General features: G+C 40.9%; 1 protein-coding gene across 1 annotated transcript in view; it reads right to left on the bottom strand.

The window, feature by feature from the left end:
• The window catches only part of LOC120235220 (coiled-coil domain-containing protein 162-like), a 57,385-nt gene extending 34,733 nt beyond the window's left edge, over positions 1-22,652 (bottom strand). The window contains exons 1-5 of the mRNA XM_039237412.1: positions 22,610-22,652; positions 21,399-21,554; positions 9,632-9,861; positions 8,385-8,523; positions 6,867-6,987 (exon numbers count right to left, since the gene is read on the bottom strand). Of these exons, the coding sequence (XP_039093343.1) occupies positions 6,867-6,987; positions 8,385-8,523; positions 9,632-9,861; positions 21,399-21,554; positions 22,610-22,648 (685 nt within the window). The 5' untranslated portion in view covers positions 22,649-22,652. The remainder of the gene's footprint in view (positions 1-6,866; positions 6,988-8,384; positions 8,524-9,631; positions 9,862-21,398; positions 21,555-22,609) is intronic.
• Between the last annotated feature and the right edge of the window lie 2,714 nt (positions 22,653-25,366).

Raw genomic sequence — 25,366 nt, 5'->3', positions numbered from 1 at the left:
GAATTAGTATAGGCACAAAGAAGTACCTTTAGGATATACTAAAAACTAATAAAAATGGTTACTTGGGGTGGCAAAAGGGGATCATTGGCGCAACTCAGTCTCTAAATATGCATATTGTTGTATCATTTTGAGTTTTGAACCAGGTGAATGGATGAGCTGTTAAAAAAAATCAAACTTAAAAATAACACGTCGGTGCTAGAGCAGTGGAAATATGTCAACACTCCTTAACTGCCATATGGGAGAGCTAAAGCGCATGTGTATGTTTAATTATGTTGGGTAGGGCCTACTTCCTTGTGCATGGCCCTAGGGGAGTCTTGAAACAAAGAGAAACCTATGGAGTCAGAGATAGAAGCCAAGACCTGCCCCATTCCCTTTTCGGCTGTGGCGGTTCTGGCCATCAGCAAGAGTACACACAGGGCCACTCCCTGTTGCCAGCTGTTTCTAATTTCAGATGTGATACTTTAATTTTTCTGACAGGAGACTCGGTGCACACAAGAGGAAGCATCCAGCACAATCTTCTCAGAAATGTGGAAATGATAGCACAGGAGTCCCCGGTATTTGCAATTATGCTATTTACTGGGTGGTCCTGATTTTGAAAATGGGGTTTCACAATTCTTCTACAGTTGGCTACTTTCCATCATAAACATATAAATCTGACTTTGCTTTTCCTTTAGGACAATAAAGGTGAGTTGACATAACACCATTGTTCTGGCACAGCTGAAGCGGAAAATCCAAAAGAGTTAATATGCCTAGAAGTTCACAATTCTTAAGATGTTTAAGACTTTTTGTAAGTCTAAGCTTTGACAAGATGAAGTTCATGTATGTTTCAGAGATTTTTCAGACACAAAATTGGATACTTTTTCCAGGGTACTTGAGTGGTAGGTGTCTGGCTTATACAAAAGCCTGGCAAGAGACCACATCTGCCACATACTTCTGGTTTGGGGACTATCAGCTGGCAAATGCCCACAGAGCTGGTTTGGGGTTTAGCTCTGGGCTCAGCTGAAGGGGAAGTGTTTTACCAGAGTGCTGGAAATCTTCTCACATGCTTCTTCCTCATGAGTTCAAGTTCAGACATGTAAGTACATCTGTAGGCAGGAGTCAGAGAAGCCAAGGAGAGTAGAATTCATCCAAGAGAAGTAACTCCTGGCCAAGTGGAGTTGGTGGTCTCCAAATGTGTCTCATTTTCAGTGTGTGTGTGGTCGTGGCTTCTTTGAGATGAAGCAGTTTTTGACAGTAGCGTGGAGGTGGGAAGGAGAGAGCACACTGGGGGTTAAATTACGGTTTTGTTCTTTCCTCTCATTCTGTGCCTCAGTCCTTTGACTGCAGAAAACTCTGACTTCCTCCTGACCAAACCACTTCCTCTTCTCTCCCTCTATGAATGCTCTCCCCACTCCTATGCAGCCTCCTCCCTCTAGGAAGGGTATCTTGGTTTGGTAGCATTTCACTTCTCTAACACAACCACCAGCCTCTGTGCCTGAGTGGTTCCTAGGTCCTGAGCCAAGCAGAACTGAAACTTGAAGGCACACAACTGCCAACCAAGGTTGTTCTCCTGACCACCAGGGTTCCCCTAGAAGGTGGGGAGGTTGAAACCTTATTGTTTCAAGTACATGCATACATGTGTTTTGTACTCCTGTGTTTCTCAAACTGCTCCCCAGAATGCTAGTCCCTTGAGCTGATGATAAATAGTCCCAAGGGGAGAAAAGGGTTCTGTGGTCAAATAAATGTAAAGAATATTTCATACTCTCTCTTCTGGAGATTTACAGTGCACAGTAGGATAGCAAAGGCTCTGAGGTCTAGAGCAAAGAAATATTTACCACAGGGGTGCCTGGGTGGCTCAGTCGGTTAAGTATCCGACTTCGGCTCAGGTCATGATCTCACAGTCCATAGGTTCGAGCCCCACGTTGGGCTCTGTGCTGACAGCTCAGAACCTGGAACCTGCTTCAGATTCTGTGTCTCCCTCTCTCTCTGTTCCTCTCCCACTCTCTCTCTACCTCTGTCTCTCAAAATAAAATAAAGACATTAAAAAAATTATTTACCACAAGTTTCCCACACTTGTTTGGACAACAAACAAACAAAATCTTTCCCCTATAACCCCTGCAAAACACAGAAGAAATCCTTTTATCCAATGCAATCAAGGGTAAGGGTTGGTTCATCAAAAGAAGTCTGATAAACTAGAGAATGCTCAAAAAATGACATGTAGTATTTTAAAACATTTTATTTAACTTAAAAATACAAAAATATACAAACATTTCCCAATTTTCTAACATAGAACTTAGGCCTTTCTTTGTATGTGCCCACTCACTGGAGTTCTGTACTATCTTTCTTCTATAACCCATAACACATAGTACATGGTCTACAATCTCTAATGTGTGTGTGTGTGTGTGTGTGTGTGTGTGTGTTTTGTTGTTGTTGTTGTTTACTTGTTTCTTTCTTTCTATGAAGAAAACAATTAAGAGACCATGAAAAAAATCCAAATGTATCATTTTTTAAGGGCAGTTTTAAGTCCATAGAAAAATTGAGCAGATGGGTACAGAGATTTCCCATATATTCCCTGCCCCCTTCACCTCCAACACACAGCCTCCCCAGCTATCAACATCCCACACCGGTGTGGTCATAACTGATGAGCATACACTGACATGTTATTATCACCCAAGTCCATAGTTTACATTCACAATCTTGGTGAAACTATGGGTTTGACAAATGTATAATTGGCACTTATCCACTATTATATTATCATACAGAATAGTTACACTGCCCTAAAAACCTCTGCCTGTTCATCCTTATCTCCTCTCTAACCCTTTGGCAACCACTGATCTTTTTACTATCTCCATAGGTCTGCCTTTTCTCAAATGTTCATATGGTTGGAATCATGCAATATTTAGCCTTTTCATGTCTTTTCATGGTTTGGTAGCTCATTTCCTTTTATCATTAAATAATATTCCATTGGCTGGATGTACCACAGTTTATTCATTTCAACTTTTTTTTAAAGTTTATTTATTGAGAGAGAGAGAGAGAGAGAGAGATCAAGAAGGGAGGGGCAGAGAGAAGGAGAGACAGAATCCCAAGTAGGCTCCGTGCCATCAGTGTACAGCCTGATACGAGGCTCGATAATGACCTGAGCTGAGCTCAAGAGTTGGCCACTTAACCAACTTAGCCACCCAGGCACCCATCAACTTGGTTTTTATTGAGCAGATCTCTTTTTGTACTCCCATGTAATTGGTTTATATAATACTTAATCAAATTACCCACATACAATGACAAATAAAACTGGCATAAACAGGTTTGGAGCAAACCATGATCAATGATGCTAGGTAAACACAGGCAACCCAAAGACTGTGATTAGTGACTATTTTGCTGGCTTGTGTTACCAAGGGAATAGGAAGCTTCGGGCAGACTGGAGTCTTTTAGTGCAGGGTGAATGAGAGAACTCCTACACTAGCATGTTGAGGAGCTGGTGTTCCAGAGCACACTGCTGGGAATGCTGGCCTCAGCCGCCCTCTCTTAAGTGTTTGGATTGTGCTTCCCTCAAGCAAAACATTTTTGTCTACTCACTGTTATCATATGTATATTTATGTTTTTCTAACTACCTACAATACTATCATTGGCTAATACTGTATAGTATGATGTACTTAGGGCCAGGCTCATCAACAATGAGAACTGAGTTCAATCTACATTCCTAGAGTTTTCTTGACCTTTAAACATTTTTTGTCTGACTTCTTATCACATGTGGTTATCTTTTTTAACCTCATACTATGACTGAAGATAAGCATGTACCAGAACTAGAAGTGTCTTTACTATTTCTTAGTGCTTGCTTGTGGACTGCCTCCAAGTGGCCACTTCAGGCCACACTCAGTGTGGAGTGTGACATGTGACTTCTTACATATGGATTTAATATACTTAGAAGTTTTAATATTTTCTTCCCACACCCCTGGGATATATGTACTCCACTTTGGAGACTGCTGACCTTATAAATGCTCAGAGAAATTGAGAAAATCAATTAAAAATGACTTGAATGCTAAAATGCCAAATATGAGGAACAGCAGAGCCTTTCTGAATCAGTGGAACCCATCTCTCTGCTAAGCCAAGCCCCGAGGCTGAACGAGAATGTCTGGAGCTGCTTTTTAAAGCTCCCAGGGGAGCACTAGTTCAGCTATCACAAACCAACACTGGACCAGGTGTGGCTGCTGCATTTTCAGATGCTCACTGGAAACCCATTCACAAGCTATATGAGAAGATTAAGCTCCAAGACAAGGTGGGAAGGAGGGAAGAGATAGAGAAGGATTAGAGGGCTAATTTCTGGCAGGTACAAATGTATACATCAGAGTTGTCCAACAGGGATAGAGATGACCCTGAGGGAAGGACAAGAGGCTTGCATGTTCCCTGGGTCTCAATAATCTCCATTGCTACCTTCCTCTGTAGAAATCCCTAACCCTAAGTTAACCTTGACCGCGAAGGTTGGATGTTGGAAGCCCCATCCACTGTGGCTGCTTCTTCCTGCTGAGATAAGCAGTAGGAAGGTGGGGATTCCAAGGTTTTATTGCCTTCTTTCAAAGTTCCCAGCCCACAGAGGTCTCAAGAAGACTACAATGAAGAACACTTGGCACCCAGTGGGGACTCCCATCACTTGCACTGGGGGAACCACATTGAATCAACAATGGGAAAACACCCTCCCTACTGGCATTTACACGTACATGAGTACAGAATCTGAACAAGAGTTTAGAATTGGCCGGTACACTCTAGCCAAAGTAAGTTTTGATAATATCAATTTTATCACCATCAAAAATAACTCTAGCTCTCCCCTCCGCCTAACTCCCACCAGCCCCTTACAGAGGTTCTTTCCAAGCACAGGACAGCACAGAGCAGAGCTGCAATGCAAAAAAGCTTTGTCCCTTGCCCCTCATCTGGGTGTCTCATTAAACCACAGCCTGAAACATGCAGATGGTTGCACCTGCTGCGCACTTGTGGATTTTTTCCCAAGACTCAGAGGGGAGCTGCCTGGAAGCAGCCATCACAGCACAGACAACATGTGCTTTGTGTCTGTTAAATGTTCTGTAAATGAAGCTCAACCATACTCAGCTCTTTGGTGACATTCAGCTCTCTGGTGACACCCCTAGCTGAGTAGTGACTTGCCCTCTCACTGCACAGCCTTCTGCCAAAGCCCTATTTATAGAATTCAGTTACTTGAAGCACTGATAAAACAACAATGTCTTAGGTGAGAACAGAGGTTATTAATTAACATTACAATATTTGTGGACTTTGTCTCAAGGGGAAAATCTAATTTAGTTTGCTAGTCAAACAACTTTTCCATAGTCCAAAGGTTGTGCATTTTCCTACAGAATGAGTAGGAGTTAGGAGTAGACAGTTCAGACAGGACCAGCTACATAATCTATGGTGCCCTGTGCAAAATAAAAATGCAGGCCTCTGTTTAAACAGAGGGAAGGGGCGCCTGGGTGGCTCAGTCGGTTAAGCGTCCAACTTTGGCTCAGGTCATGATCTTACAGTTCATGAGTTTGAGCCCCGTGTTGGGCTCTGTGCTGACAGCTGGCTCAGAGCCTGGAGCCTGCTTCAGATTCTGTGTCTCCCTCTCTCTCTGACCCTCCCTTGCTCACACTGTCTCCCTCTCTCTCAGAAATAAATAAAACACTAAAAAAATATATTAAAAAAAAGAGGGAAGAAAAACACCATTATAGATACTAAAATATAGTGTTTTCTTTCTTTTGCAGTCTCTCTCTTGACCTGTCATGGTATTTTTATTTGTTTTTAATGTTGTACTCCCCAGGCATGGGAATTCTTGTGAAGCAAGTGAGATACTTACAGGCACCAAGGGGCTCTACGCTGTGACTGGGAGCACAAGTGCCTGTGCAACTACTGAACTGAGGCCCCATGCCCTGGCCAGGGGTGGAGAAGTTGAGCTACGCATCTTTCCTTCCCAGGGGCCCAGTGTGGACAGGCAATCCCTAGGGTATTGTAACCTCTGTCCTGGGATATTCTACAAATCTAAGGATAGGCAAGGATAGGCAAGAGGCTTGCTCCTCCTGAGTCACCCATTAGATGTACCATGATGTTGCCAGACTTGGGTCATTGAGATACTACTAGGTATACATTTCCCCATCCTCATCCTGCTCAGGCCTCCCCCCCCCCCCACAACCCCCAGAGTGAAAGGCGGCAGCAATGGCTGGGTGCGGATGGTGAGGGGGAGATTAGGGGAGCCCAGGGTACCAGAGAGCAGAGGAGTAGGCAGCTGAAAGCCCTTCCTGGCAAGGTGGGGAGGCAGTAAGAAGCAGGACTCTGTGTAAGGCAAGTCTTCAAGTCTTGGTGCATGCTCCATTGACTCAGTGGATTCCACTTACAGAACACAAATTCTTAGTTAAAATTAAGAGTTTCAAGATGGCAGCCATAAAGCATTAAACCCCAAGTACCCCTGAGTCCAGTGTAAGTGTGCTGATTACATGTCCATGAAGTGGCCCTGACTTTAGAGCTCAGATGAAAGGAAATAATTTTGATTGCCTTCCCTTTTGTTTGTAAGATTTTGACATATATATTATGATATTCATGCACTTAAATATATTTCAAGAAAAGCTTATATGTTTTCCCCATTTCAACTTTATTTTAGTTAGAAGTTAATCGAGAGAGTTGAGACTGAACTTAACAAATGTTTTCTATTTAAAAAAATTTAAGTGGAAGGAAATATGTCAAAATGTTAACAGTTCTTCTTTCTGGTCCAAGGTGGTAAAAAGTAATTTTTATATCATTGTATGGACATTGTAGTACCTTTCTCCCATGAAAATGATACATGGATTGCTTTCATAATTAGGAAAAAAACAATAAATGCTATTTTCTAAAGTAATAAAATAAACATACTTTACCTGTAGGGAGAGTACCATGCTCCTTGGACTTTTCTGATACAACCAGTGCTCTCTCTTTCTTAACTTTTCTTAACACTTCCTGGATCATATGAATTTCAAGATTTTCCAGAAGCTTCTGAAGCTAGAGTAAGAAGTTTGCATCACTTTCTTCACTCAGCTTTTACTCTAGGCTCCTAAGTCAAATTCCTGCAGAAGGGTCTGGGATTAGGTCCTGTCCCTTACCTACTCTCTCCCAGGTAAGACAAAAAGGTTCTTTTCTTGGGTTTCTAAGTGCTTCTGTGAGGGTAGATATACCTCTTCAGAAACCAACATCTTATCTTCCTGGCCCACATAGATAAAACACAATCCCCACCCTAAACCCCCCCCCTTTTTTTTTTTTACCAAGTTCTGCTAAATTGCAAAGTGCTCAATGTCTGAGGTGACCTCATGTGTTTTGGGGTCTCTAAATGTGATCAGGAATTTCATGAGCTGTTATTACAAGAGAAACCCATGGGCCTGAAACTTGATTCTAAACATGAACAATAGAAAACTTTCCCAATAACCATGAACCCTTACTTTACCCATTATGCTTGTAGCGTCCACATTTCTCCCTGTCAGAGGACCCCAGGTACTAGAGAGAACCAGGGTTGAGAAGGGTAAGCAATGGGGCTTGGGACGGGGGTATGTGTATGTTGGAGGGGGGGGGAGCTGAATTCTCCTTGATGTTCAGGGGACATGAATCTCTGCATTGACACTCAAACAGCTAGAGGTTTTGTTTGCCTCTTACAGTGAACACAGCTACATCGGGTCTATGTCCCAGGACAAAGGTGAACAAACACTTGGGAAAACAGCCTTTCACATAGATCATTGAACACATACCAAATGGACTAGTGCATAAATTGTGTTGTCTTAGTCTCAGAAAAAAAAAAAAATCATAGGAGCTATTTTAAATATATTCCTTTTTCCATAGGTGTATGTGGGGAGGAGGGGCAGATAATTGTGTGCTAAATTTTATGTGTTTTTTTTTTTAAGTTTATTTATTTTGAGAGAGACAGAGACAGTGCGAGTGGGGGAGGGGCAAAGAGAGAGTGAGAGGGAGAATCCTAAACAGACTCCGTGCTGTCAGAGCAGAGCCCCACGCTGGGCTCGAACTCACGAATTGTGAGAACATGACCTGAACTGAGATCAAGAGTCAGATGCTCAACCAGCTGAGCTACCCAAGCACCCCTAGTTTCATGTTTAAGATGTCAGTGGTTATGTTCTCTATCACAATCTTATTTATTTATTTATTTATTTTTGTGGTAGTCCACCTTAATTTGAGGAAAATCAAAATATGAAGATCCAGACTTACAAAATGGGAACATTAGGGGTAGTTATTTGCTTAATCAAAGCCCCACAAGCCCCCGAGCCTGTTCAGTGATTTACATACCTGCAATCTACACTTAATGTCTTAGAAAAAAATGCCATTTGGGTGTAGTGTTACATGATTATGCTGTAAAGCAAATTTTCAAAGTCAAATTCAAAATGGCTCCTGCATACCTGTTGAGTTTTTATTTCAATTTCTGAAGCTCCTTTGGGGGGAAGAATAGACTGACTACTTATTATAAGATCTTCAAATTCATCTTCTTTCCCCATCCGCCTAGCTATAGCTTTCATGCTGGGGTAGAGGATGTCAGTTCTATTAAAGAAGAGACCAAAATTAGTAAGCAAACATTTTTTCTCATTCAGATTCTCTGACAATTATTTTCATTCATGTTCTGTTTCTTGTCATCATGTATAAACCTCCCAACCCATTTTAGACACTCATATCTACATCTAAATTCACTATAGTTGTTGCTCCCCTAGTCAATATTAGATCCTGTGAACTTTTCCCACTAGGCACATTTAATTTCAGTCTTCATTCTTCAAAATATCGACAAGTTTTGGGGCCCCTGGGTGGCTCAGTCAGTTGAGTGGCTGACTCTTGATTTCAGCTTGGGTCATGATTTCATGGTCCATGAATTCAAGCTCTGCACTGGGGTCTGCACTGACAGTATGGAGCCTGCTTGGGATTCTTTCTCTTTCCTGCCCTCTCTGCCCTTCCCCCCTACTTGTGTTCTCTATCTCTAAAAATAAATGAATAAACTTAAAGAAAATGGACAGGTTTTCTCATTCCCTAGTTACCAGGAAAGCTGACTGTGATAATTCATAAAATTGTACCACGGCACCAAAGAGAACCTTCTGACACCCAGTAAGATCCAAGGATGATAAATGCTTGTTTGATAGCAGACACATGGCAAAGGCAACATATCTTTCTTGCCAGCTAAGTCATCCCAGCCAAAGCCTGAAGTGTGAGAACACCCCACCATTCCGCAGAGCGGAGACCTCATGTTGCAGTGGGCGAAACTCTCAGAGACTCAGTACTTGGGTCTAATGGGGCAGAAAGTAGGGAAGAGTTCACAGCAGAGCATCTCTCTACCCAGTGCTGCCCGGGATCCTATGAACTAAAAAAGCTTAGAGTCAGCACCATGGGGACACTTGAGAAGCACAAGTTCCCTGGGACAGAACTCTGTGTAAAGGATGTATAGTGTGGCTTAGTGGAACCCAGCACTGTCCCTGAATTCAGTAGAACCCGGCTTTTCCTGTAAAGCACTGTTTATAGACACATTGCCCAGCTTCCTCAGAGCTTAGGGGGCTGGGTGTACCAGAATTCATGGAGCAAATCTCTCCCTCAGAGCAAGGGCCAGGGGTTTACCAAACTTCAGATTCCACTCATCCATGAGAATTTCCACTTTGGCAACACTTACCCGTAGAGTTCTGAGAACTGTTTGTGGAGGGAGACAGAACTGCCATCCTGGCCTTGCAGTTTAAGCTGACCCCAGTGGTCCTTTAGCACTTCCAGCTGCTTCCACAGAACCAGAAAAGATTTCAGGAAAGCAAGGGACATCATTGCATTGCATGGGCCCCTCAGCAGCTCGGAGACCTTGGGGTTGCTTTGGAACTGACTTCTGAATTCTGGCACTCTGGACAAATCCGGCTGAAAGCATTATAGAAATTCTTCTTTATCGATCCTAGGTCAATACACGATAACCTTTTATGTGCAGCCCATGCAGAATGAACATTTTGAAGAAGGCCTATTCTCCCCAGGAGGAATGGTTTGCAGGCCTATAACACATTGAAAGCTTAGAGAGAGAAAACATCCTTCCTAAATAGAGAGTATACAGAAAAGAGCGAAATGTCTCCATTTCAGCTTCCTGCTGGAGTCTTGAGCCACTATTTTGAAAACTCTTTTACTTGGATACTAATATTTTACCTGCCTTTGAAAAACTGAGCCTTTCATGTTCAGCCTCTGTATTCTGGAAAGTGCCCTTCAACACACTTGAGATTAACTTCCCCATCACGGTGGAGCTATAATATAACCTTAAATTAGGGATTTTACTCATTTTGTGGGTGAGGAAATGGAAACTTAAGTTTACCTTATTTCCTATTCCTTCTCCTATCCTTTAAAAGTTTACATGTTTCTTAATTTGAATTTATTCTTCAATAGGCAATTTATTAAACATTTTTTAATGTTTATTTATTTTTGAGAGAGAGCATGAGCAGGAGAGGGTCAGAGAGAGAGGGAGATACAGAACCCGAAACAGGCTCCAGGCTCTGAGCTGGCAGTATGGGGGCCCGATGTGGGGCTCGAACCCACGAACTGTGAGATCATGACCTGAGCTGAAGTTGGATGCTTAACCAACTGAGCCACCCAGGCGCCCCTCAATAGGCAATTTTACTTTAGAATTATTTGTTCATTCATTCATCGGTGTTTTCCTTAAATAAGTGTTTGTTGAAGGACTGCTACGAGGCCTGGAGGATTGGAGGGAACAAGGTTTTCAGGCCCCCTCTTCAGCAGCCAGTGGTGTGAGGTCCAGGGTCACCCGGAGAGTGACAGACAAAATGGGGACCTGTGTTCAGGACAGTGTCTCAGTCACAGGAAAAGGAGCTTTCCTTTGCAGATAAAGATGGCAAACCTGGATCATAATGTTATGACAAGAAGGGCCTCAGAGAACATTCATGTAACAGCACCTCACATGCTCAAGTTTCCTGGCTCAGAACAGGAAGAACCACTATCGAGTGTAACTGGATCCTAGATCAGTACTAGTGACATATCTAGGGGCACCTGGGTGGCTCAGTCCCTTAAGCATCCAACTTAGGCTCAGGTCATGATCTCATGGTTTGTGAGTTCGAGTCCCACATAAGGCTCTGTACTGACATCTCAGAGCTTAGAGCCTGCTTTGGAATCTGTGTCTCCCTCTGTCTTATTCTCTCTCTCTGCCCCTCCCCTGTTTGCTCTCTCTTTCTATCTTTCTTAAAAAGTAAGTAAACATTAAAATTAAAAAAGAAACCATATCTAAAGAAAGACATGGCTGCCAGAAAGAGGCTTGGTCAGAGGCAGAGTTGGCCAGCCAGACCCAGGGGAGGGCCAGCAGCTCCCGCACCCAGCTGACAACCCCCCAGGTGACCTACCTGCTCAATAATGAGCTAACCCAGGCATTTCCAGATTTGTTTTATCCTCAGAAAATTTTCATCAAATGACATCAAATGCAGTGGCCAAAAATATGCAACAGACCAAAGCTGAGCATTGTGTCTGGGAGGCAGGGGGCAGAGATGCAGTGTACAGGCCACATAGTTGGCCCCCTCTGCTCAAAAAGCCCCAGGATGCCCCTTTTAAAGTGATTGTGTGCGGTTTCACCCAAAGACCCAGTTAAAAAAACACCAGGTTGAAAAGCACCTAGACCATATGTGAAGGAAATTTATTTGCTAACCTAAAAGCATCTGCCGGAGGGGCAGGGGCAGTTGGCCTTTCCCCAGAGACAGAGGATGCCACTGGCAGATGCCAATATTGCACTCTCTACCTATCCTGCTAGCACAGGCGGGTGAACTCAGATGCAAAATTCTCCCCCCTCCCCTGCCACTGCCAAGCTCGGTAATGCGCTATGGCACTATCCCCTTTGCCTTGCTGAAGCCAAGCCTTGCTGCTTTTGTCAAGCTGGAGAGTGTGCCCCACCCCCTACACTCTCAAGTTGCTTAGTTAAAGCCAGTGGATATGTGCAACCCACACAGAGGATGCTCCTTGACTGCCTGGCCCTGGCAGCCAAGGGGGCTGACATTCCTGAGCTCCAAGGGAATATAAGAATCAGAAAGATAGTACTTGGCAGGCCACCACTCCAGGGCACTGAAGACAGACGACTGAGACGGCAACCTTGTCTTCCTGTGACAAAAGCCTATTTACGTATCCTGGAGCTTCAGCTTGAGGAACAGGCTTCAAGTTTTCCATACATCTAGAGGCCAAAGAAGTGCTCCCAGGGAACACAAGCAGAAAGACACCATCATTGTGCACCCCCTTCACCTAGATACAGTTCAATAAGACCTCGCAGAAAGGAGCTTATATACACATCTAGAGCCCCACACTTTGCAGCTGTCACCCAGATGACGCCTTCAGATCTTTTGGTCTGGAGGCAGCAGGGATTATGATTGTGGCCCCACAAGGCTATTATTTGCATATTTTTAAAGCTGCTGCCTGAGGGTCTGACTTTTGATTAGCCTGAAACTTGATGCTAAATGAAATTCCTCCCCTTAGAACACTGACAAGACTTGGTACATTCTCAACCACAAGGACATATCAATAATAAATCAGGTTGATCAGACAGTCACAAAGTTTCAAGAAACAACCAAGAGCTAGAGCAAGTTTGATGAGAAGTTTCATCAATTGCACAAGGGCACTCCAAGGCTGAGAGAGGTAGCTGTCTGGCCTAATACATAGAAACAAACACAGAGAGTCAAGGAAAGTGAGGCAACAGAAAAATATGTTTCAAATGAAAGAATAAGATAAAACCTTAGAAAAAGACCATAATGCTATGGAGATAAGGATTCTATCTGATAAAGAATTCAGGGTAATGGTCATAAAGCTGCTTACCGGACTTGGGAATGGAATGGATTTACATAGTTAGGACTTCAACAAAGAGATAGAAAATATAATAAAGTAGCAGATAGAAATCCATAGAGCTGAAGAATATAATAACTGAGAAATACACTGGAGGGGTTAAACATCAGACTGGATAAAGCAGATGAATGAGTCAGCAAGCTGGAATACAAAGTAATGAAATTCACCCAGACAGAGCTGCAAAAGGAAAAAAGGAATGTTAAAAAATGAAGATAGCTTAAGGGACCTATGGGACAACATCACGCAGAATAACATTTGCATTCTAGGGGTCCCAGAAAGAGAAAAGAAAGAGAAAAGGGCAGAAAACTTATTTGAAGAAATAATGACTGAAAGCTTCCCTAACCTAGGCAAGGAAACAGATACCTAGCTTCAGGAATCCTAGAGAGTTCCAAATATGATAAACTCAAAGAGATCCATAACAAGACACATTATAATTAAAGTGTCAAAAGTTAAAGAGAGAATCTTAAAAGCAGGCAGAGAAAAACAAACTATTATTTACAAGATAAACACCATAAGTCTATCAGTAGACTTCTCAGCAGAAACTTTGCAGGCCATAACGGAGTGGCATGATATACTCGAAGTACTGAAAGGCAAAAACTTTCGACCAAGAATAGTCTATCTAAAGGTTATCATTTGGAACTGAAGAAGAGATAGAATTTTTCATACTAAAGCTAAAGGAGTTCATCATTCCTAAAGTGGTCTTAGAAGGAATGTTAAAGGAACTTCTTTAAGTAGAAGAGAAATGTCACTAATTAATACATATATACATACAAAAGTAAAAATTTTCACTGGAAAAGGTAAATATATAGTAAAGGTAATGAGTTAATCTCTTATAAAGTTACTATGGAGGTTAAAAGACAAACGTAAAACTAACTAAAACTACAATAATTAGTTAAGAGACACCTAAAATAAAAAGATGTAAATATGTCATCAAAAACATAAAATATGAAGTGGTGTGGTAATAAAAACATAGAGTTTAGAACATGCTCAAATTTAAGTTGCTATCCACTTAAAATTGACTCATATACATAGGATGATATATGTGAACCTCAAAATAACTACATAGCAAAACTATATAAAAGAACATGAGAAAGGGATCTAAAATAACACAGAAAAAAGTCATCAAACCAGAAGGGAAGGAAGAAAGGAAAAAAGGAAGGCACAGAACTAGAAAAACAACCACTGAACAAGTAACAAAATGGCAATAAGTAAAATACTTACCAATAATGAAAATAAATGCAAATAGACTAAATTCTCTAATCAAAAAACATAGAGTAGCTGAATAGATAGAAACCAACTCACATTTATATACTACCTATAAGAGACCCACTTCATAATTAAGGACGCACACTGACTGAAAGTGAAGGGATGGAAAAAAGAAATTCCATACAAATGGAGATGAAAAGAAAGCCAGTGTAGCTATAGTCATATTAAACAAAATAGACTTTAAAGCAAAGACTGTAATTTCCAAATATATATGCACCCAACATACAAGCACCAAAAAATATAAGTATTAAGAGACCTAAAGGGAGAAACTGACAGGAATATAATAATAGTAGGGGACTTTGACACCTCTCTCACACCAATTGATAGATCATTCAGACAGAAAAATCAATAGGGATACACTGGCTTTAAGAGATACAAATAAAGCCCAAGTTAGTAAAAGGAAGAAATAAAAATCAGAGGAGAAATCAATGAAATCGAGACTAAAAAGATGATTAAAAAATCAATGAAATAAAGAGCTGGTTCTTTGGAAAGATAAATAAAATTGACAAACCCTTAGCTAGAGTCACCAAGGGAAAAAAATAGGGCTTAGAGAAATAAAATCAGAAGTAAAAATTAGAAGTTACAACTGATACCACAGATATACAAAGGATCATAGAGACAATTATTAATGAGTATACACAAATCAACTGTACAACCTAGAAGAAATAGAAAACTGCTGACAAACTTACAATCTTCAAAAGACTGAATCAGAAAAAAAAAATCTAAATAGACCAATTAGTAGTAAGGAGATTAAATCAGTAATCAAAAACCTCCAAACAAATAAAAGTCTAAGATCAGACAGCTGGTAAATTCTACCAAACATTCAAAGAAGATTTAATATCTATCCTTCTCAAATGCTTCCAAAATATTAAAGAGGAGGAAATGTTTCCAAACACATTTTACTAGTTCAGTATTACCTGATACCAAAAACAGACAAGGACACCCCCTGCCCCCACCAAATTACAGGCCAATATCCATAATTAGCACAGATACAAAAATCCTCAACAAAATATTATCAAACCAAATTTAACAATACATTACAAGAATCATACACCATAATCAAGTGGGATTTATTTCAGGAAATGCAAGGATAGTTCAACAACCACAACTCAATCAACAGTATATACCTCATTAATAAAATGGAGATAAAAATCATGATCATCTCAACAGATGCAGAAAGCAGAAAAAATTCAACATCCATTTATGATAAAAACTCTCAACAAAGTGGATAGAGAGGAAAGGTTTGTCAACATAATAAAAGCCATATATGACAAACCCCCAGCTAATAAACTCAAAGGTGAGAAGCTGAAAGTGTTTCCTCTAATATAAGAACAAGACAAGGATGCCCACCCTCCCCACTTTTATTCAATATAGTATTAGAAGTCCTAGCCAGAGCAAGTAGGCAAGAAAAAAAAGAAATAAAAGGCATACAAATTGGAAAAGAAGAAGTAAAACTGTCACTGTTTGCAGGTGACATGATTCTATGTATTGAAATCCCTAAAGATTCCACAAAAAAATATTAGAACTAATAAATAAATTCAGTGAAGTTGCAAGGTACAAAATTAATATAAAAATATGCTGTATTTTTAAACATTAATAACAATCAGAATGAGAAATCGAGATTATAATCACACCAGAAAGAATACTGAAGAATAAACTAAACTGAGGAGGTAAAAGATCTGTACACTGAAAACTTTAAGTTGTTGATAAAATAAATTGAAGAAGACACTAATAAATGGAAAGATATTCCATGCTCATGGATTAGAAGAATTAATATTGTTAAAATATTCATACTACACAAAGCAATCTCTATCAAAATTCCAATGGCATTTTTCACAGAACTAGAACAAATAATTCTAAAATGTATAGGGAGCCACAAAAGACCCCCAAATAACCAAAACAATTTTTTTGAGTGGGAGAAAGGGGCAGAGGGGGAGAAAGAGAAAGAATCTTAAGAAAGCTCCATACCCAGCAGGGAGCCCAATTCGGGGCTCAATTTCATGACCATGAGATCATGACCTGAACTGAAATCAAGAGTCAGAGGTTTAACTTACTGACCCACCTAGGCACCCTAAGATCAAAAACAATCTTGAGAAAGAAGAACACAGACAGAGGAGATATCACGTTACCTGATTTCAAACTATACTACAAAGCTATAATAATCGAACAGCATGGTATTGGCATAAACATAAACACATAGATCAATGGAATAGAATAGAGAGCCCATAAATAAATCCATGTATATATGGTCAATTAATTTGTGACAAAGTAGGTAAGAATATAGAATGGGGAAAGGGCTTCTCTTTAATAAGTGGTACTGGGAAAACTGGACAGCTATATGTGAAAATTAAGATAGACCACTATCTCACACTATATATAAAACTAAACTCAACATGTATGAAAGACTTGAATATAAGGCCTGAAATTTAAAACTCCTAGAAGAAAACATAGGCAGTAAGATCCCTAACATTGGTTTTAGCAATATTTTTTGGATTAGATTCCAAAGGCAAGAGAAACAGCAAGGGAAATAAAAGCAAAAGGAAACAAGTGGGGGGAAAAAGTAAACAAGTGAGACTACTTCAAACTAAAAAGCTACTGCACAGTGAAGGAAACCATCAATAAAACAAAAATGTAATCTACTGAAGGGGAGAAGTTGTTTGTAAATCATATATGTAATAGGGATTAGTATCCAAAATACATGAAGAACTCATATAACTCAATAATAATAAAAAAGAAATCACATTAGAAACTGGTCAAAGGGGGGCACCTGGGTGGCTCACCCGGTTAAGTGTCTGACTGCGGACACTTCAGGTCATGATCTCACAGTTTGTGGGTTTGAGCCCCGCATTGGGCTCTGTGCTGATAACTCAGAGCCTGGAGCCTGCTTCAGATTCTGTGTCTCCTTCTCTCTCTCTGCCCATGCCCCACTCATGTTCTCGCTCTCTCTCTCTCAAAAATAAATAAAAATTTTTAAAAAACTGGTCAAAGATCTGAATAAGTATTTTTCCAAAGAAAACATACTGATAGCCAGTAGGCATATGAAAAACTGCTTAACATCACTAAGCACCAGAGAAATATAAATCAAAACCAGAATGAGATATCACTGTACACCTGGAAGTATAACTATTATCAAAAAGACAAAAAATAACAAGTATTGGCAAGGATATGGTTAAAAAAAAAAAAAAAGGAACACTTGTGCATAGTTAGTGGAAATGTAAATTGGTGCAGCCACTATGGAAAACACTATGGAGGTTCCTCTTAAAAATGAAACTACCATATGATCCAGCAATTCCACTACTGGTTATCTACTTGAAGAAAATGAAAACACTAATTTGAAAAGATATGTTCATTGCACCATTATTTACAATAGGCAGGGTACAGAAACAACCTAAGTATTCATCAATGGATGACCAGATAAAGAAGCTGTAATTACACACACACACAGATATACTAGTCAGCCATAAAAAAGAATCAAATCCTGCCATTTGTGACAATATGGATGGATCTTGAGGGCATTATGCTAAGGGAAATAAGTCCAAGACAAATGCTGTATGCTTTGATTTATATGTGGAATCTAAAAATGATACCAAGACTCATAGAGACAGAGAATGGATTGGTGGTTGCCAGAGGAGAGATGGTGCCAGAAATAACTAAATGAGTAAGGAGGATCAAGAAGTACCATCTTCCAGTTATAAAATAAAAAATCATGGGGATATAATATCCAGTTTGGGGAATACAGTCAATTATATTGTATCAACTTTGTATAGTGACAGACGGTAAGTAGATTTACCATGATGATCACTGCGATGCATACAAACTTTGAATCATTCTGTTTTACACCTGACACTATATAGTATCATATGACAGTAATACCTCAATTTAAAAAGGTATTATAAATAAAAAATATACACCAAAAAACCTCCAACTTGCCTCTGAGGAACCCAGGGCTCCTGGACCACAGTTTTAAAGGCCCATCACTCCCATTTTAGAGACTGAACTCCATGAGACCGCAGCATGGGTGGCAGAGCTGGGCCAGGAAACCCAGAGTCCTATCTCACAAGCAGTATAAATTCAGTTGCCTTCGATTGTCTATGAATATTAAATACTCTTAAATAAAACAAATCATAACATTAAACTAATTAAAATAAATAATAACTTTAAAGCCATACTTCCCTTATATTAAGAGAAGTCTTATCTTTGTAAGTGATTTAAAGGTTGGAAGAAGGAACAGGAGAGAAGGTAAAGAACAAAGGTGGGGGACAGTGGGAGTATGTCAGGGAAGGATGGCAATCCATCAAAAACAGGACTAAGAAACAGTAAACAGAGGACCCAAAGGGTCCAGCATGCTTCTTGATCTTGGTACTACTTGGTGCCAACGCTTGCTTTGCAAATGCTCCCTCTGAGTGAAACATTTAATTCTGCTGTGGCATTTAGACAGCACATCTAAACACACTTCCTTTTCCACTAATTTGCCTGAAGTAGACTTGTGGCTCAATTTCAGCCAGTAGATACAAAGAGAATCTATTAGAAGACTGCACCAACCCAAAGTGCCTCCCTAAGAGGCAAGTCTAAAGACTTGCTGTGAGAGACCCTTCACTAATTTAAGTCATGGCTACTAGGACAACCTGTTACTTGTAGCAGGTGCACCCTAATTGGCACAAAGGGGCATCAGCTCAAAGGTGGGAAAATCAGGAAAAGCTTCGGAAAGAGTGGTGTGGAAGCTGAAACCTGAAGGATGAGTAGGAATTAATCAGACAATGAAGTAGAGAGGTAGGGGGAGAAGGAAGTTTTCCACCAGAGGGGCTGACTTGCACAAAGTTACTGAGGAGAGAGAGGGTGGTACATCTGATCAAATGAAAGACGTTGAGGGTAGAAATACCAGCAGGAGATAGGCAGTGAAGGTCTGGGTAAGGTATTTGGATCCTATTCTCAGGGCATATGGAAGACATTGAAGGGTTATAAGAGGAAAGGTTTGCATATAATCAGTTTTGCATTTTAAAATATTACGCTGGTAAGGGTCTCCTGGGTGGCTCAAGTCAGTTAAGCGTCCAACTCTTGATTTTGGCTCAGGTCAAGGTCTCACGGTGTGTGAGTTTGAGCCCCATATCAGGCTCTGCACTGTCACTGCAGAGCCTGCTTGAAATTCTCTCTCTCTCTCCCTCTCTGCCCTTCCCCCACTTGCTCTCTCTCTCTCTCTCCCTCTCTCCCTCAGAATAAATAAACATAAAGTTAAAAAATAAAATAATAAAATATTATCATGGTGAATGGACTGGAAGAAGGCAAGAGTGAATATACGGATACAGTTGGAGGTTATGCACATAGCCTACCATTAGGGGATGATGCTAATTAGGGGGTGGTGATGGAAGATGGGGAACAATGGACAAACTTGAGAGATATTAAAATTGAAATAACAGGAGAATAAAACTCAGTGTCTGATTATGGGTATGATAGAAATCATAGATGAGCATCCAGATTTTTGGCTTGGGCAGTTGGGCAGATGGTGGTTAACTGACAGGAAACATGGAAAGAGGAGCAAGTTGTGGGCTGTGAAATAAGCTCATTTTGGGACACGCGGCCTCTGGGATGGAACAAGGAAGTTGAACACATGAATCTGACAAGATTGAGATTTGGACAAGACAGGTAGTTGGTCATCCCATGAGTTATCACAGGGAGAGTCATCAAAATTATAAAAGCAGATGAGTTTGTCTAGGGAGAGGCTGCAAGTAGAACAATGTAGGAGATAAGAATAGAAGGGAGCTCCAGGGCCGACTGCCAAGTTGGATTGTGGGTTTACTGCCTCAAATCATTTAACCTTTCTGAGCTTCAGTATTAGCTGTAAAATGAGAATAATGAAAGTACCTACTTCATGGAGTTATTGGGAAGATTAAAGAAGCTAATAATCACTAAAGTACTCTGAAAAAATCTCAGTCATAGCCAACAATAGTATTAATAGTATTCATGGGAAACTTACTAATTAGACACAGAAGGCACAGTGCCTAGGGTCCATAAAATGCTTTAATTTCTTTCTTATTTCTTAAAAATTTTATATATAGAGAGAGTGCTAGTGAGGGAGAAGGACAGAGGGGCAGAGAGAAAGAGGGAGAGAATCCTAAGCAGGTTCCACACTGTGTGTGGAGCTCAATGTGGGGCTCTATCCCACAAACCTGAGATCATGACCTGAGCCAAAATTAAGAGTCGGATGTTCAACCAACAGGGCTAACCAGGCACCCCATAATTTCTTCTAAAAATCAGAGAAAAAAGATATCAAGTTTGAATAAAACGTTTAATATATGATATTAATTTTTTATATTAACACAGTTGTAAACTATATCTTTTAATGCGTTTTTATGGAAGAAAGGGCCTACAAAGACAGAAATGGCTAGTGTTGTAGAAGTCAAAATGCAGTGCCGGTAGTAGTAGTAGCAGCGGGACAGAATCTGAAAAACAATACTTTGGGGACTGGCAGAAGAAGAGGGGAGGCAGGAGGCAGAGGAGAGTCTATGGGGAAGTCTGAGAAGGCATGGCTGCCGATGCCAGAGGAAAACGAGGAAGGGAGCTGTGCTTCGGAAGCCAGGAGCAGGGAGGCTGCAAGAAGGATACACCATGTCAAAAGCTGACAAGGGTCAGGTTCGAAGGGCACCAAAAAATATCCAGGGGATATAGTGATAAGGACCACGGTGCTCTTGATGAGAGTGGTCTCCAGTGGTGACAAAGTACAGTTTCTGAGGAGCGGGTTGAAGGTAAGGAAATGGAGATGGCTGCTGCAGACATCTCTCAGAAAGTTTCACTCTAAAAAGGAGGCTTTTCAAATGGGAGCATTGGCTGGCTTGCCCTGTATCCAGACAAGTCTCTGTCTGCTTCCCACATATGTGCAGAATTGTTTCCAGTTATGACACCAGGTGGGCCAGGGGCTCTTGGTACCTTAGAGCTTCAGAGACAAGTCCAGAGGAGGAAGTGCTTGCCTAGGAACCCTTAAGCCTAGCTGAGTGAGGAAGACAAGAGCCCAGGCTGGAGATGTTCACCCAGGGCCTCTGTCACACCCCTCCAGTCCACCCAGCTCCAGTCCTAACTGTGTGTGACTCACAAGGAGATTTAGCCAGTTGGATTATTTGTTCTGTTTGGTTTCAATGGGCCTCCCACAACCTTTGTTCTATTTTTAAAATGAAAAGAAATGAATCACAGGCTACCCTGCTCTACTGCTGCTCCCATGTGGCATTAGCCCAGTCTTGGGACATAGGACGAGGCTGTTGGACAAAGGGCGAAGGTCCTTCAGTCCACTACAGCACTGGCCAATTATGTAGACTGCTCACCAAGAGTACCTGTGTGTTTCTGTCCAGTGTGGCTTGCTGTCTGGGGGGGTCCTCCGTGATCATATGATAATTACTGAGAAGCACATCTTCCAAAAGCAGCTGCATGCCTACCAGCTCTCCATGAGCCACCTTTAGGTCATGGTCACTCAACCTACAGAGGCACAGCTAAAAACAAAAAAAGAACAAAATGAAACAAAACACCCATTTTGAAGATCTCTGTGTATTCTTATACATGATTTTGGGGAGAAAACTAGGAATAACTGGGTTTATGTGCCCTGCCCTCCCAACTATTAGAAAATCCATAAAAATGAGGGTAGCATTTCTAGCTCAAAATCCTTCTTGACCATATCAGACTTCTGGCTTTGTATGGAAGTCCATGTATGGAAGTGCATTGCAGCACTTTACAATGGTATCTGTACATGGTGAATGCATAGCATTATATCAATTTTCCTTTAGAAGTACAGATAGAAACACATGTATGTATAGGGAAAGTACTGGAAAAAATAAACCAAAATGTGAACCGTGATTGTCTCCTAATGGGGGAAATGTGATTTACTTTTTTTTAACCATTCTTACTACTTTACTTTAAAATACCCCAACCTTTTTAATTTTGAGCATATACAAAAGTAAACAGTATAGTTTCCACCACTCAGCTTTAAGAACCATCAGCCTGTGGCCAATCCTTCCCCTATCCTCATCACTCTACACTTCCATATTATTTCAGAGCAAATTTATGATTGATTTTCATGTTTAATACTTTTCTATATTTTCTATTTTTAAAAATGAGAACACAAAATTTGCTTTGGTAATCAGGGAGGAAACACATAATTGAAAGAAATTCCCCTTAGGAACCCTACTCAAAGGATCCTCTTCCTACCACGGTTCACAGGCAGACCGGGAGTTACATACCCCTGTGCTTCCAGCCTGTGTGTTTCTCTAAGAGGCCCAGAGAGTGACGAGATGGATGGTCACTCTCCCAGATCATTACTGGCCATGGGAATTATAGCTGAGTCTACAACCAAGGCCCATACCAGCTGAGACTCTGATTCTCTTCTGTCATAAGAAAACATGACTCACCCCGTAGCACTGGATTTACAGCTTCATAATCAAAAACCCTGCTTATCTCATAAATTATTCACCACTGACCTATGGACCCAATGAAACCAGCTTTACAGTCTGCCTTCAGTTCTCTCTGACACAAGTGGGAAGACCTATCCTACCTGCATATTATACTCTAAGGTATCTGGGCTGCTACCCATAACTGGAAACAGTCCTCCATCTTCTAGAAATGCTCTCCAAGGGAATAGCACAGATGCCTAAAAGACCAAATAAGAAACATGATAATGCTGTACTGTTGTCCACAAATAATAAACATCTTATATGAATAGGATTTCTGTGTCTATACTCCAAAACACTGTGAAATGATTTATTATTTTATAGAAATCATTCTTGGGGCACCTGGGTGGTGCAATTGGTTAAGTGTCTGATTTCTGATTTTGGTTCAGGTCATGATCTCACGGTTCATGAGATCAAGCCCTGCATCGAGCTCTGTGCTGACTGCATGGAGCCTGCTTGGGATTCTCTCTCTCTCCCTCTCTCTCTCTGCCTCTCTTCTGCTGGTGTGTTCTCTCTATCAAAATAAATAAACAAACATTAAAAAAAGAAGTAGTTTCTGATAGGAAGTCTCTGATGATGTAGAGCAGAAAGTAATACTCTTCCCACATCCCAAAATCTGGATAAACATAGAAGGGTACTTAATTAAGACTTCAGCGTAACTAGTCAGCACTAGTGTTGGGAAGTTCCCGAATACTATAATAACAATGGGACACAGTTATAATCACCAAAAGTAAACTTGTTCAAATGTTCTCGATATTAGGAACCCTAAAATGTTTTCCTTCATGACTACTGTGTTCCAATTCTAGGTAACAATTCAAAGCCAATGCCACAATGTTAATATGTGGGCCTCTCTCTTTTCTATATCACTGTCCAACAGTCAAGGCATCCCCTACTAGTTGTGGCACCACACGCAGGCCTGGACACAGTGGGCCTATCCATCTGACCCCATTCTCCATTTGCAGACTCAGTACTGGCTTCAGACAATTCCTAGAATTGGAATTAATTCAGGTAGCCAGAAGCCAGGGTACCTGCATCTACCTGACCCCAGGCAACATCTAAAGGCAGTAGGAACAGGAGTAATAATCATGGTCAATAATCCCGTCTTCCAGGATTAAATGAGGGTCAAGGTTTGGGCCAACAGTCATTGTCTTGTTGCTAGGGAAGGTTAAAGGGTAGGACTTAGATGGGGTTGATGTTGGTATTACTCGGCTTAGCTTTGTTAACATAAAAATATTACACTGGAGGTTTAGGAGTCAGAAGACCTGGGTTTGAAAGGTGGTTTTATTTTATTTCATTTCATTTCATTTATATATATATATATTAATGTTTATTTATTTTTCAGAGAGACAGAGTGTGAGTAGGGGAGGAACAGAAAGAGAGAGGGAGACGCAGAATCTGAAGCAGACTCAAGGCTCTCAGCTATCAGCACAGAGTCTGACTCAGAGCTTGAACTCACAGACCATGAGGTCATGACCTGAGCCAAAGTTGGATACTTAACCCACTAAGCCACCCAGGCACCCCATGAAGTGGTTTTAAATATTGATGGTCCACAACTTCTTTGATACTCTTCCTATTAAGATGTGGAATTTAATTCTGCTCCCCCTGATTGTGGGCTAAAAGTAGTGACTCACTTCTAATGAATAAAATATGGCAAAAATGATGGGATGTCATTTCTGAAATTAGGTAATAAAAAGACGGTGATTTCCACCCTGGGTTCTGTTTCTTGTTGTCTTTTGAATTGTTTGGTCTGGAGGAATCCATTTGCCATATTGTAAAGAAGTCCTGTGGGAAAGCCTACATGAATAAGCTTAAAAGTGGGTCTTCTGGTGCCTACCAACAGCACATGAGTGAGGTTGAAAGCAGATTCTCCTCCAGGAGACCCTTGAGATGACTACAGCCTGGGCCAATACCTTGATCGCAGACTGGTGAGAGATCTTGAGCCATAACTACATCATAAATTGCTCTCAGATTCCTGAGAAACTTTGAGATGATGAATGTGTATTGCTTTAAGCTACTAAATTTTGGGGTCATTTTTTATGCAGCCATAGGTAAGTAATACAATTTGTGACCTAGTGCTGTCATGACTGCCTAGCAGTCTGATCTCTGGCCTGCCAGAACCTTAAACTCTTTAGTTGTAGAAGGTGGGTAATATTGTTGGTACCTAGGAGCAATAATAATTGCCAGGATTATGTATGATAACAGCCTGTTGTAAACAGGGCTATTAAAAACTCAGTGGCTGACCTAATTTCTATATTGTAATTGCTCTCATTATTATTTATTAAATGGAAAAGATCCATTGTTGGTTTTGCTATCAGCTGGGAGCAGACAAGCTATTGCCCCAATTTGCTTATTAAGCACTTTGGAGGTAAAGACTCTGACTGGGAATAACAGCTGGCCACGAGGGCCTATGTCAATGAAGGGGAGCCAAGCAAGACTCAAGAGCCCTAGAACATGGAAACCCCTGCAAAATTTAAACCAAATGGAAACAAAGTGCCAAGTTCCTCTATGTACAACACAGTTTCTAGGTATAAAACTACTTTTCAACATACCTGGAGGCTCTGTGGATCTAGTGGCTGAGGCAGGCTGAACTGTGAAGCAAAAATGCTCTTCACAAGAGAGTTGCTCAGTGGTGGCAATCCGTGGTACATGCCGTCTGTGACAGACTGGTAGGCAGATGCATTTCCAGTTGTCAAAAATGTTCTTCTACCAAAACATGGAGGGAATCTCATTAAAAGCAGTTACTTAAGCTTCTAAAGCTCAAAACTTTCTTTGAAGTTACTATAGAGAGATAACATTTTGAGACAAAAACAAGTTTCTTCCTCAGTTACCTCATCCTTCACCCCCCCCTTTCTTTACATACT

Source organism: Hyaena hyaena, unplaced genomic scaffold, assembly GCF_003009895.1.
Source record: "Hyaena hyaena isolate Hyena2069 unplaced genomic scaffold, ASM300989v1 scaffold_123, whole genome shotgun sequence".
Taxonomy (NCBI): Eukaryota; Metazoa; Chordata; class Mammalia; order Carnivora; family Hyaenidae; genus Hyaena; species Hyaena hyaena.
The sequence above is the reverse complement of the archived record's forward strand: the minus strand, read 5'-3'. Positions and strand labels throughout refer to the sequence as shown.